Raw genomic sequence first — 14086 nt, 5'->3', positions numbered from 1 at the left:
TTTATAAAAGTAAACCCAGTGGTCCCTTAAGACACCTGAAGTAGCATCTGGCAACCAAAACTAATACACACAATTTAAACACGCTCAGAGAAAAGGACTGATATATATTATGGTGCCAGTATCGATGATACCAAAGGGGTTCTGAACAACGTCAACTGTTATAATACCATAATATCATTATATATACATAACAAAGATATTATGTATTTATAATGCGACAATGAAATGTAGTATTATATATTTCTTAAATAATCTGTTCATGAAATACAATGGTGACAACTGTACCAATTGTACTTTATGGACCTATACAGGGGGACTGTAAAATTGTGATCCTGTTGTGAACTGTTGATTGTATACACCGGGTAATGACCGGGCAACAAAAGTGTTTCACATCCACTTGTGTTTCAGCAAAACGTATTTCTCTCCTGCCTTCAGAATATTTTTCACTCAGGGCTTTTAGTGTTTCCCCTGTAATGTCAGAGCTTCTGAGTCGAACAATAACAAAATATGCTACTGATTAGAATTCTGAGAAGGAACTAACAACTGTTGCTCTGTTACAGTAAATTTTTCTAAGGAGAAACTGTGGTGATTCAATACAAACATAAGCAGGCTAGAGATGCTTTAGCATAAATACTGTGTAGATACTTGAGAAATTCTACTCTGAATGGTGTTAATTAAAAACACCCCCTGAGAAAGGTGGCTAATTCAAATTAAAAACAGCTGCAGCAAAAGGGAAGATAAGCAATTATTGAGTCCAAATTGATTCCTGCTCAGCAAGGCTAATTGTGATCTCAACAGGTTGGGACTTTCACATTTTATACCTCTTATACATCCAGTTACTCTGTCCAGAAAACCTAAATTGATCCACAAAAAGACAGGGGCAAAGACAACACTAATGCGACGGGGTGGCAGAGTTGTATACTGGTGAGGGGCAGGGCTCATAACTGCAAGGTTCAATTCCCCACTTCATACATGAAAGCATGTTTTTTTGTAATCCACAAGGGGGCATAAGAGAGCTGGCCACAGTGCTCGTGAACTTGGAGAGAGATGAAAAGCGAAGGGGTTTTGCACCAAAATGTGTTGTGCCGGAGTAACACACCACTGACAGGGCAGAAGCATCTGTAATAGCTATACCAGATAGGCTGGGCAGAGAGCCTGTTTTACCTTGCCATCTTCAGAGCAGATGCCCACATGTTCACCACCCTCATCCAGGCTGATCTGGTTAATCTTCACCGGACTCTATGAAGAGACATAGCGGAGGAAATGACAAAAGATACACACAGCTGGTCACACACATACAAACACAGACATAGACACAGAGACACAAAGACACACATACACAGCTCATTTGTTCTGATCAACTAGGGAACGGATCAATCCAGGTCTGGCCAGTGCATGATATCCAGCCCATGTTTAGTCCGCAATAACAAACTTGATAGCTACCTCCTAACACAATTCTGCGACAACATGTTGACTTAAACAAGACAATATGAATTCTGTATTACCCAAACTGGCAAGAACTGTTAAAAACTTTGTTAGTAATCACTCCCTTCACAGGACCGACCAGCCACTGATTTATATCTAACATTCCAGGTGATTTCTGTGCAACTACGTGCAAAGGTTACACAATACGAGGGCTTTGACAGGTTACACATCTGCTGCTGTACTTGGAGGTTCGGGATAGATAATATGTAATTAATTGAGACCCAGTGAAAACAGTGTCTTCTCAATCAGTCTGCCAGACTCAAAGTCACACTCTCATCGTCTCACTAAAAGGGATTACAGAGAGCAATTTTCCAAAGAAGTGCAAGGAAAAGAATAACAGTTGTCCATAACAGTTATCTTTAAGATATCTATCAGCACTCTCAACAGTAACCAGTGACCCACTTTTTAAACAGTTATTATGTTGTTACAAAAAACTGCAATTTGCTAGGCATATTAGGACCAAAGATATGACTACAGAATTCACAGCCATTCCCATAAAAAAAGAAAAACAACTGGACAACCGAAAGCATTGACTCCAACAGATTTCTAGTGTGAGGGTTATAAAATGACTGGGCAAAGACAAGGCAGGTTAACAAAATACATGAAATAAGTAAATAAATAAATAAGAGTAAAGCCCCCAACCAAATGAAGCCATAGGCCTGTGTGCTCTGGACAGCAGTGTTCCATTATCATGTCGACATGGCTGTTTGTGGGGAGGGAGAGAAAGGTGACAGTCTTTTAAAAACTAGTAGGAGACCTTTTAAACCACGGCTGGCAGGACCTTCCTCCCTTCGCTACATTAAATGCGTAAAAAGCAGTCTCTGAGGTCACTGCGTGTGGGAGGCATCTGCACCAGTTCAAAGAGCCACTCAGCTGCTCCGTCCATTCAGGGCAGGAGTGTTGCCCAGGCGATGGGGGTGAGGGCTCATGGGGGCTTACCTTGAACCCTGTCACCACCCAGGCGAAGTTAGATCCTGTCCATTCTTCTATTATTGGTGGACGCAGTTAAGAAATTAAAATGGAGGAATCAGTTTTGACTGGAGGGTAGTGTAGTGCACAGTCCCACAGTCTTCCCTCATCCCTGGTCTCCATGGTGCAGTGCAGAACTCACAAACTCTAGGTTTTTTTCAGCTCAATTCTAAGTGGCCATTTTGCATATAGATGAATGACATTTTAAAAAGGGAGGGGTACAGAAGAGGTGAGGAATTAGCATTTGCCTCTTTTTAAATGGTCTGGGCATAACTGTTTACTGATTTGAGTTTCAGGGGAGGAGTGCCTGTTAAAATTTTAGTGAGATACCAATCACTAATAAAAAGGGTTTCATCTCAGCATTTCACCAATTAACAGGTAACTCAGATAATCAATAGAGTAACGCCATAGTCAGAAATGTCCCTTCTAAAATTACATTTCAGAGCTTCTCAAATGCTTATAATCAATACATCATATGTGATAACATAACAGCTGAGCTTTGCCATAAGAGACTAAAGGAAAGCCTTGAACCACGAAGGATTTATGGGCGGCTCTGACTAAAAGCATAAACCACTATCTGACCAGCAATCATTAATTAAACTGAGACATTAATGCAGTGGCTCAGTTACAGTTCATATCGGTGCTTGTCAACAGGGAGCACAAAGCACAATGTCTCCAATAAGGAGGCAACTGGGCACTGACTGAAGGCACTAATTTCAAAGCCCTTGGCACAAATGTGACATCATCCTATTAACATGCGCTGTGAGATTATCATTGTTTGTCACTTTGGCTCTTGGTCACCTGCTGCCACCACTTCAGTAGTATAAAGGAGCAACAGCAAAACAAATAAGGAAATTTAGCCATTACCGAAATGCATAATTGCTGATCAAAGAGCCCTATGTCAAAAAAAGGGATCAGATTCAGAGTGGGGAGATGTTTAGCCGGCATGTACTTACAATGTCATATTTTTGAGTTACGTTCCCTTGAATGTCCAGGAGGTAGACCTTTCCAAAGTGTGTGCCAAGTGCCAAGAACTGAAAGAGAAGAGGACGAGATTGCACTAAGAAGAGGAATGGAAAAAACACCACATTTTCAGATTCTGAACAATGCTACTAAAGAGTGACAAGCACAATAGCACTGCTTTCGATGTAAAGAGAGCTCATCTAATTCAAAACATGTCTTTTGAATGGCTTGCTCAGGGCCACAGACACATTTTCACCATTTTACAAATGTGACTGGAGAAAAATACATTCACCTTCTGTTTTTTTTTTTTAATGTTGTTTTTATTTTGTGCTTATTGTTTATTTATTTATTATTGTTTGTCTGGTGTTATGTGGATACTGCTGGCTGCACAACAAATTGCCCCTTGGGGATAATAAAGATATCCTTGATCCTTGATCCTTGTATGTCAGAATAAAGAACCCAAAAATAAAAAGCTGATTAAAAGGAATCCGTCTGAAACAGTGAAATGGGAAAACACAAGGAGACCATGGGTTTGAAGCTATCCATGTACATACATCGTCTGCCTTCCATCTCTTCAGCCAAATAGCCTGTTTGTAGAGACAAATCGTTTAACACTCCCCTCCCCCAAGAGTTTTACAGAAGTCAGTCACCCTATATTAGCAAACATTTAAGATCATGGGATTTAGTATCAATGTACATCTTACATTACACTAAAATGTGTGTGTGTATGTGTGTGTAGGCTGTACTCTGTGTGTGTAGTAATGATGGACTGTGCCAAGGAATTAAAAATGCTCTCTGGAAAAGAGCGGGGGGGCAGGTTGAGGTGCCCTCCAGAGCAAAAACTGTGAAATTGCAGGGGGAAGCCCTATTTATTAAAAACACAGTAGTGTGAAATGGCATTTTGGACTATACTAAATGCTTCAACATAATAAATGCGGAGCAGGCTGGCCTCCTCCACGCACCACCAGCGGCTCTCCATTTTCTCCTGCTTCCTGGCTGCTGCCATCCCATTTCACTCTATTATTTCTTTCATTCCGGACTGTGGCTTTCCCGCGTGTGTGTGTGTGTGTGTATCTTTGTGTGGGTATGGGAACACTAATCTGGTATTATTTCACGTGTTCAGAAACAAAGTGTTTGTGTATATGTTTGTGTACTGGAGGTTGGGTTGCAAAGTAAGTCAATTTTTTAATGTTTTTTACGTAAGTACATTGAGTTCTGCAATGCAGTCTACTTAAGTCTGTTAATCAGGCTATTATTACAATAAGAAAGATGGATGATAATTTTGGTTCATGGCTAGAGAGGAATTCCTACCTTAGAGTATCATGTGTGACATGTGCTCAGACACATATGTAAAACATGTATCAAAATAGCGTAAAAGGAAGCATGACAAAAATACAAATAAAAACTATGAGACTATAAAGCGGCTATTGGAATTGCATGTTGTGAAAATGGCAGAGCTGCATTTTTGCCTGCACCACTCCAAAACCTGTTTCTGACTGTTTCTGACTGTTCTTCTGTCTTCTGTTGTGCGTGACATTTCAAGCATAAAAGTATCTTGGTCCAGAGCCCAATTCCACTCACACTTCCCTGGGTCTGACTGTCTCCTCCATGTGAGCTTGGATCTAAAGCGCTTCCTCACTGGTTGGAACAATCCTGCGCTTTTTCTGATCAGTCACCTCCTTTCCACAAACTGCGGAATGGTCCATTACCGATACTAGGGGTATAACGGTACGTGTATTCGTATCAAACCGTCACGGTACGGACGTTACGGTTTGGTGCATGCAGTCATACGGAGAATGCGCGGTATATATGTGCGAAGACTGATGAACATAACGCAGAACCAAATTCTACAAGCATGAGTTCCACCTGGAAACCTAAAACTGTGAGCCTTTAGCAAGTTTAGCTCAAGTAGACTGGCATCTGACCGGTCAGTCACACTATGGCAAGTGTAAAGGACATACAGGAGCTAGAAGACCCGCCAGCTTCTTTTAAATCAGCAGTGCAGGAAAACTCTGGGTTCCCAGTGAGCTACGACAGCAATAGAGAGCGAGTGGTGGATCGGACGAGGACGGTGTGCCGGCGTGGTTCGACAGTTGTAGGTTATGTGGGCAGAAACACACTGAACATGCTAATACATATTCGACGGCATGACCCAGATGTGCCAGTTACCGGAGCAAGTCCAGCTACTTATCCCCGCTGCTTTTAAGCAGCCTCTAGATGTGAATGCAGACAGGGCCAAAAAAAATTACAGAAGCAACTGGCATTTACATTTCATCGGCTATGCGCCCATATGCAGTGGTAGAGGACCCCGGCTTCAAGTATTTATTAAAAGTGTTCGAGCCTCGTTACAACGTTCCATCCCGTGCGCACGTAAGCCAAGATGTCATTCAGTTCTGTATTGCCTTTTATTTTGCATCAGCCTTAGGCCAAAGTAATTGAAACACTCCTTATTATTTATTTTGTAGTAATTCCATAGCATAAGAGATGCTTTTCCGTTTTGGAGCCTATTGTGACCTTTTTGTTTGATATTAGCCAACATAAAATATGGCCTATGGGAGAGTGTATGTTCGCTGTTTACATTAAACTGCGTAATAAAGTACAATATGAAAATGTTTGAGCTGCTTATTCTTATAATGAAGTTACCAAAGTTGCCAGTTGGCAAAATGCTACCTGGCTGTACCTGCTATCTCAGTCCCTCCCTACTAGCAAGGGTGTTATCCTTTGTCTTTTTTTTTTTTTTTTTTAAGGGGTTGGGCTTAAGCTTTGAATATTTAAATATAGCCTAAGTGGAACAAATTGAAACACTCCTCTTAATGCACAAGTTTTATTTTTTTATTATTCTATTTATTTTGTACTTTTATAACACAAGAGATGCTTTTCAGTTTTGTAGCCAATTGAGACTTGCCGTTTATTTTTTATCAGCCCGACATAAAATATGACCTCTGTGAGAGTGTATGTTCACTGTTTACATTTTTACAGACTGTAACTTGTACTACTGTCTGTTCAAAATAAATGAAAAGAAACCTAGACTTATGCATTTGGGGTTTTTTTGTTGCTTTTTTCCCGTTGTACTGAGCTTGTACCGAACAGTGATGTCCAAACCGTGGTGTGAACCGAACCATGACTTCTGTGTACCGTTACACCCCTCACCAATACGGAACCTGCACCTTTGTGACTAACAGCCTCTGCTGCCCAAAACGGTCTCCCAACATCCAAGAAACCACCAGGCAAACCTCACTTTTCAAGCACCACAATGCCATCACAGCCGTGCTGTTATGGCGCTGTTTAATTTGCTCCTGGTATGGATGGTGCTCATCAGTGGCGTTGTTAGGTCCGATCATTCAGGGCTATAGCCCTGAATATTTTAAGCCTAGCCCCGAATATTTCCGCCCCAAAAAAGGAGGTGTTTATAGCAAAACAACAGACTGTGTAACAGAGCGGAACTTGACCTGCAGCGTCCGAAGGTGTGATAATATTTATTTATTATAAAGGTAGATATAACCTCCCCAATCTACCGATGCCGATCTCCTTTCAAAAAAAAAAAAAAAAAAAAAGGCAAGCCCCAGGCAAACTTGACTTAGCCCCGAATCTTTTCAACAGCTAGAAACGTCCTTGGTGCTCACCATGGCCTATTTGGGTTTCCAACGTGCAGCCATCCATTTTCACTCCCATATCCAGGCACAGAGATGCATTACATCCAGTTAAACCCAGAGCAGACCACAAGAGATAGACGGAAGGAAACAACTGTAGAGGGTGACACTCAACAAATCCTGTGTGCCACAGATGGATGAAAAGTCAAGGCTAAATGTACAGATTGGACAAATACAGAAGCGGCTCTAAATCTGAATGGATATGTGCTGTCAGGGGTGCATATGTATGTGTGTCCACTGTCAGCTCCGTCAATGTGGTTTTTGTGGGGAGATGCATAATATGCAGCTTTATTGGACCAAGGGGTAGGAAAACTGGGTAATTCAGAATAGAAGTCCTGATTATGCTTTTTAGTTTTAGTCAGTTTGTGCCGGAGTGTATTACTGAAAACACATGTTGCCCAAGTTCTCTCAAGTTTGCCTTCATTTGGCCAGGCTCAAAGCCACAAGGGAATTAAGTTAGTTATACACCTCCCAACTCAAGGCTTAGTCTCTGAACAGCAGGGAATAAAACCCCATCATCAATCCTTAGAGTAAATTTTTACAATTTGTTGAATTAATATAATCTGTCTTTTCTGACATTTCAAAATTAAGTTGTTGACACACAGATTTTCCAAACTAAATACAATCATAATTTTAACCAGTTACAGGAAAAATAAAAATGCTCTCCTTTCCATTCATTGACTTGATGCTAAGACCACCTTTTCACCTTTTCATTCTTGTTCCACCTTTCTATGTGTTGTCCATAAACAAAAAAAGCCGCTCTTCTCCTTGAATGATAGGTTTTCTGACATATCTGAGACATTTTTGACTTCTCTCTAAATATCAGAAATTGATTATAACATCACTATCTGGAACAACATGAATAAACCAAAGGCAAAGCAGCCCAAGTATGCAGCTATGTCTAATTTCTGCATATTCCTTAGACCACACATGTACACACACATAAGGCTGATGAATGGGGGACATGGGCAAAGATTTGATTGACACAAATCGCTTCCTAGCAGCCACCTCTGCGAATGGGTCGGGATCGTAGCTTCGTCCCTTTAAGCCCCAGAAGGGTGGGCAGGGAGCCGGAAGAAATTATAACCAGGCAGGAGGAGGCTTTTTTGGCATTAGATTAACTGTGCCTCCAACCCTGGCGTGCACCCCCACCCCCCACCCCCCTACCTTGCTTGGTGGTGCACTGCAGCATGCTTCAGTGCAGTCTATAATGAAATGCTTATATTTACAGGCACACCTGAGCATGTCAGACAGAGCCTCCACAATCTCCAAAATAAAATAACATAAAATAAATAAATAAGAGGAGCAACCTTGCAAGGCTGTGCAGGTTTTAAAAGGATTTACCAAAATGGAATTGCGCAAATGAAATTCCGATTCAGGCACTTAAAGCATGAGGCAACATTACTGGCAATATGGGGTGTTGGCGGTTTATGGGGGGGGGGGGTAACGTATGATAGTAGGCTTCAACGGCGAGGGGTGCGGGATTGGAGGGGGGTACTCACACATTGGGGCGGGGGGGGCGGGGGCTTATTGGCGATGCAGCCCTGCAATGTCTTTCACTCTAGCAAGGTTGCCTTTTACAGGATGGAGAGGAAAAGGGAAAAAAAAGGGGGGGGGATCCCCTGGGTATAAAAAAAATCAATAGTGGTTAATAAAACATCAGGTGAGGAGACATAACTAGGTATGACTTTTCCACTGCACAGGCCTGCATGAATGCACTTGGTGCCTTGGTGATTAGCCATCCAGCGCAGACAGGCCCTTCTGAAAAATGTGATGCATTAAAAAATGGAAAATGGGAAAAAGCAGAGGTCCAGCAAGAGAGACAATAAAAGGGAAATAAATATAGGCCCAAGAACAAAGCTATATATGTATGTGCGTACATATGTTTATGTGTATGTATGTGTGTATACACACATATATGTCTGTATAAAGGATAGACTTAAATGCTCAGGGAAATGCTCAGATATGAGCCAAACCCAGGACTGGTCTACTGAATGACCTGATACTAATAAAAAACCCTGATATGTAAATTCAACCCTAACAAGAAGTAATATGCTATTGTTATGATGCATTTTAAGTTCAATCCAGTGATGGTAACTGATTAACTATTAAGGGCAGTGTTAAGGATTAATTCTCTTTGCTAAGAATGTTCAGTCACGCAAGTGTTATCACAATACGGACTAACAGTTAAAGTATTCTCCGTGTTTGCTCTTTTTAACTGAGCAAAAGAGCAGCAACTCTACCATTACAAGACAGGTCAGCTGACCTGAGTAATGTTTGTCTGACACTCTCCTGCTAGTTATCTTGCAGTCACTACAGCCACACTGTACATCCACAATGGGTCAAACAATAAGCGTCAACCTGAAATAAGGATCCTGCTCCTTTGGGGATGAAGAAGAAAAAGAAGGCAGGAGAAAGTATGTATCACATGAGCTAAGTGTTATAATATAGTCTTTAAAAAAAACAAGCTACATGCAAAGTATTTAGAAAACTTTATTCAGATCAATGAAAGTGACGTAAGCTCCTAATATCCCCTGACTGTACTCATGACGGATGCATTCTTTACTGTTTATTTTACAAAATATCAAAACGTTATTCTTACAAATTCACACAATGAAAAAACAAGAAGGCCACTTTGATTGAGACAGTTGCGCATGAATTCTTGTAATGCTGACTATAGAAAGATACTGTGTTTACTCTTGACTGCTTAAACTTTCATTGCTGAAACTGGACTTTAAATATTGCATTTTGAAGAACAGCCACAGGGAAAAAATGTTTATGCCAGTTAATGTTCCTTTCCTTGAAATGTTAACATCATGAGTAATCGAGAATATACTAGTAGTTTATGGGAGGCAAAATATATTTTAAGAAGCATTATATTTTCCTGGTGCAGTGTTGATGGTAAGAACTACCACTAAAACCTTACCTAGGACCCATTTTTGCACCTGACCCAGAGAGTTATGCTAATTGCGAATGTGCACAGATTTTGCAACAAGCACATATCTTTTGCTTATCTCTTGCCTCATGTGGTTTTACTAATCTGTAAATAATAATCAGTTTACAATTTGCCAAGTTTATGATAAATATGGCGTGGCAATTCTGACATTATTAAAAAAAATGTGTAAATGTCGAAATGGGATTACCAAGCAGTAGGAGCAGTAATGAGCACAGCACAGCACAGTACACAGTGCTGGCAGACTATTTAGAAAAGGCAAAACATTGAAATTCATATACGAATAGAAGTGGTGTTCTCCAATTAGCACAACACCACTTCCTCTACAGTTCAAAAAGACCACCACGCTGAATATTGGGACTAGCCTTATCTAGATTCCCCTCATAAGCTCCTCCCCCCGAACCTACCAACTATGGGAAATCAATTATCATCATCAATTACAATATTTACATGTGTTTTATCATTGCTATTACTATTACCATTATTATTAACAATATTACCCACATACAATCAATAATAGCACTGTAACATTTTAAAGGTCAATTTAACATCATCACTATCCTTCTCCCACATTAGTTTGGCTTTTGTCAGGCTCCCGCAGATCAATAGTTTTGCATCAGATACCATCCCATCCTTTCCATTCCCAGATGCTGCCAATGCCCCCCAAACTCACCAAACCACGGAGTAAGTTATATTACCTTTACATAATATTTGCAAATTCATTCCACTGTGCACATTTCCCCAAAATATTCTTGTATACATTTAACCAATGTTTTAGTCACTTGCGTTAGTTAACCAAGTCATATTATTTGTAATAATACACATAGTTAACATGGTTGCATGCACCATATGCAACATACACCATGGTGCCCGGCTATGAACGGCATGGTAACTTCAGTGCTGCTTCTGCGTTTTGCCAGTCTGGCTCCCCTTATGGCAATCTGGTAACAGTTCCTCATTTCGATTAAAGCAAAGTCATAAACAAAACCGTTTTCTCAATTACAAATCGTCGCGTATTTTAACACAACAAACCCAGTACACGCTATTACAATTTATCATGTTAGGGAACAGAGGACTCGCTCCGTGTGAAAATGACATGGTATGGACATCCTATAAATGTCCTATAAAACAGTTCTTAACCATTAACGTGAACATAATATGCAAGTGAAGAAACACCATCACTGGAAGCCAATGACTGTTTCCACAAGATTGTGTTTATCAAGTTCTCTATTCTCTTCGAATGCACAGGACTCCAACTCAGGGGTTAAAGTTACTTTATAAACGGTGCTGTCATAATGTGCTCCAGTTCTCCTGTGTAGAACACTGATAAGACATTTTTTCAGGGGAGATGAGTAGGATAATCTCAACATCAGTGTTGACAACTACAGCAAACAGTGCACATTGTTGTGAGGTTGCCAGTGCTTGAAGAGAACGAGACCATTTTTTTTTTATTTGTGAAGCTCATAATTATATGGAAGTTCAAAAAAAAGTTGCTTAGCTGTCGCACTGTTCAAGAGTCAGTCATCTGAACTGCAGTTGGGCTTCAGTTTTGTTAGAAGTCTGTGAACACTGAGAACATAATCACTTAAGGAATCATATAATTAGGGAGCACATTTAAAAAAATTGATTAGAAAAATGGTGAAACTGTATTACAGAGGTTAGTTCAGCATCTAATCCATGCACTCAAACAGCCTATTTACAAGTTAGACTTCAAATATGTATTTATTACAATGTCATTTGTCAAAAACAAGTCATGGAGAGTCTCTACCTGGTTTTACAACAGAACTATTAAAATAAAACTGTTCTCCATCTGAGTGTATATGTAGGCTACATACGGAAAAAAGCAAACATACTCACATCAAAGGTTATGTTTATTGAACCCTATTGCAGAGAAATATACACAGTATATGGCTAAATTTGTAAGGCACTGCTAGTACCTTAAGGAGTTTCATTTGGAAAGTTCTGTTAATTCAAAACCTGGGAGTAGTAGCCACAGCCAAGACTTATGTGACACCCACATAACTACAAAGAATATTTGTAAGTGCCAAAGAGTACTGAAAAATCAAAAAGTACAAAATAAAAAAAAATTCTGAAAAGGCTTGACTACTGAATGCATCCGATGTATTATACAGAGTAGAAACCTGAAAATCTTTTTTGTTAGGGATTCACCTGTCATTTGAACACATAATTCTCTTTATATGAACTCGGGGGCAAACTATACCTTGTCATGCACAGTCATACAGCTGGCTGCGTCCTTCTGCAGGATCTCCGTCACCCCATTAGCCAGTCGTTCATACTTTAGCTTGGGCTCCTCTTCGCTGTCCTCTTCCTAGAATAAAATATACACTCAGCATCTGTATTTAGAACTCAAATGAATTGAATGAACATGAAAGGAGTGAACGTATGAATTTAATAATGAAAGACTGTGGACTGCTGAGGCAGATGATCTGCTTAACGTTGTACAGTCACATTTCCAAAAATTCATAACATTCAAATTGAAAGAACAATACTTGTTTGTATGTTTGCTTCACACTTATATGCTGTTTTTGATGTACGAAGTGCATATCAATGCCTTCCTGCAATCATATGCAAATTAGGGTTACTCTCAGTAGAGAGCTTACCTCTGTCATCTTACGTACAATTCTCCTAGCAACCTTAACCCTTTTGCATGTGACTTATTTTATGCTATGTAGCACAAGTGTTACATTACATGGTTTGTTATGTTTTAATCAGCGTTATTAAGCTTCTCATAGTTTTCACCGCCACAATGCTATACTTTGTAATGTTAAATCACTGTTTCCTCAAAGCTAACGTTAGAATTTTTTCAATCACACCAGTTTGACCGTACGTTCGAAAGGGCTAATCACATCGGTGTGACTGTACGTGGGAAAGGGTTAAAATCACGTAATGTCTTTGTTTACTTCACCAAGTGTCCTCCAAACTCACCCATGATGTTTTTAATGATCCTGATCACAGACAGAGTGGGGAGATTGTCTAACCTCATTGGCCGCACTAGAGGACATGGCATGTTGCATGCCATTCTGTTTGGGATCAATTTAAATTGTTCATTAATCCACTGGCATGAAGTGAGTCTGCTGATACTTTTGCCTTCCCCTAGGCTGGCACTGTGAGTAAACATCAAACATGTGAGTGAACACCAAACATCTTTAAATCTACCTATTTCTGTTCTTGCTACATCAAACTCTGCAGGTTCCTCAGATTTTATTTTCTAAGCATCTACCTTTCAAATAAATGTTTTCCAAAAAATTATAAACACAATATGAATCACAACCATAAGGTACATGTAAATTCCTTTAAGATTTCAGAAAGAACAGTCCCTTTAAAGGGGGAAAGCCAAATAAAAAAAAAAATAACAAGGTTCCACACAGGAATGTCCATTCCCCTGGGCCAGAACGCCAGTAGCCTTCCATAGGGTCAAGTGGCCCACAGAACACTCTCATCATAACACCATTCTTCTGCGCGCTGGATGCAGGCACAGTTCATCCTGAGATGCATGAGACAGTGGCACGGTATGATTCTGTGCGGGTTTCAAACATGTCGATCAAACCTGTTCCTGGGGTGCCACTGTACCCATTTACAAAAACATCATGTCTCTCTGCCACATCTATATCCTGTCCATAATCCCCTTTGTTTAATGTGTTCACTTCAGCAAATTCCCATGAGTCACAGTCAATGATGCATCACATAATATTTGCTCTATTCCCATTTTAGATTTCAGGCTGTGGCACTCATAACGGAGTGTACATATCTGTCTATCCAAGGATGCAAAATCTTACACAGTCTGTATGGTGCTTCACCAAAATAAAGGGAGCCCTAATACGAATTGGAGTGGGGGATAAAAAAAAAGTTCCATTTTCAGTTGCACTTTCCCTGCTCCTACTCAAGCCAATGTCCATTTCCTGTTTCTCCCAGACCTGAAATTTCTAATGCTTGGACATTTGTCATGGTTCACGAAGCCATTACGAGGAAAAAAATCTTCACTGGGAAAAAAGCGCCTCTTTCCTATCCCTTAATTTCAAACCCTGATTTTCTTCCCTTGTCACTG

General features: G+C 40.2%; 1 protein-coding gene across 1 annotated transcript in view; it reads right to left on the bottom strand.

Moving 5' to 3' along the window:
- The window catches only part of vps41 (VPS41 subunit of HOPS complex), a 54767-nt gene that overhangs the window by 32385 nt on the left and 8296 nt on the right, over positions 1 to 14086 (bottom strand). The window contains exons 3-5 of the mRNA XM_036522194.1: positions 12242 to 12349; positions 3411 to 3488; positions 1165 to 1239 (exon numbers count right to left, since the gene is read on the bottom strand). Of these exons, the coding sequence (XP_036378087.1) occupies positions 1165 to 1239; positions 3411 to 3488; positions 12242 to 12349 (261 nt within the window). The remainder of the gene's footprint in view (positions 1 to 1164; positions 1240 to 3410; positions 3489 to 12241; positions 12350 to 14086) is intronic.

The sequence above is a fragment of the Megalops cyprinoides genome, chromosome 2 (assembly GCF_013368585.1).
Source record: "Megalops cyprinoides isolate fMegCyp1 chromosome 2, fMegCyp1.pri, whole genome shotgun sequence".
NCBI classification, from domain to species: Eukaryota; Metazoa; Chordata; class Actinopteri; order Elopiformes; family Megalopidae; genus Megalops; species Megalops cyprinoides.
Note: the sequence above shows the minus strand (reverse complement) of the source record. Positions and strands in the feature narration are given on the sequence as shown.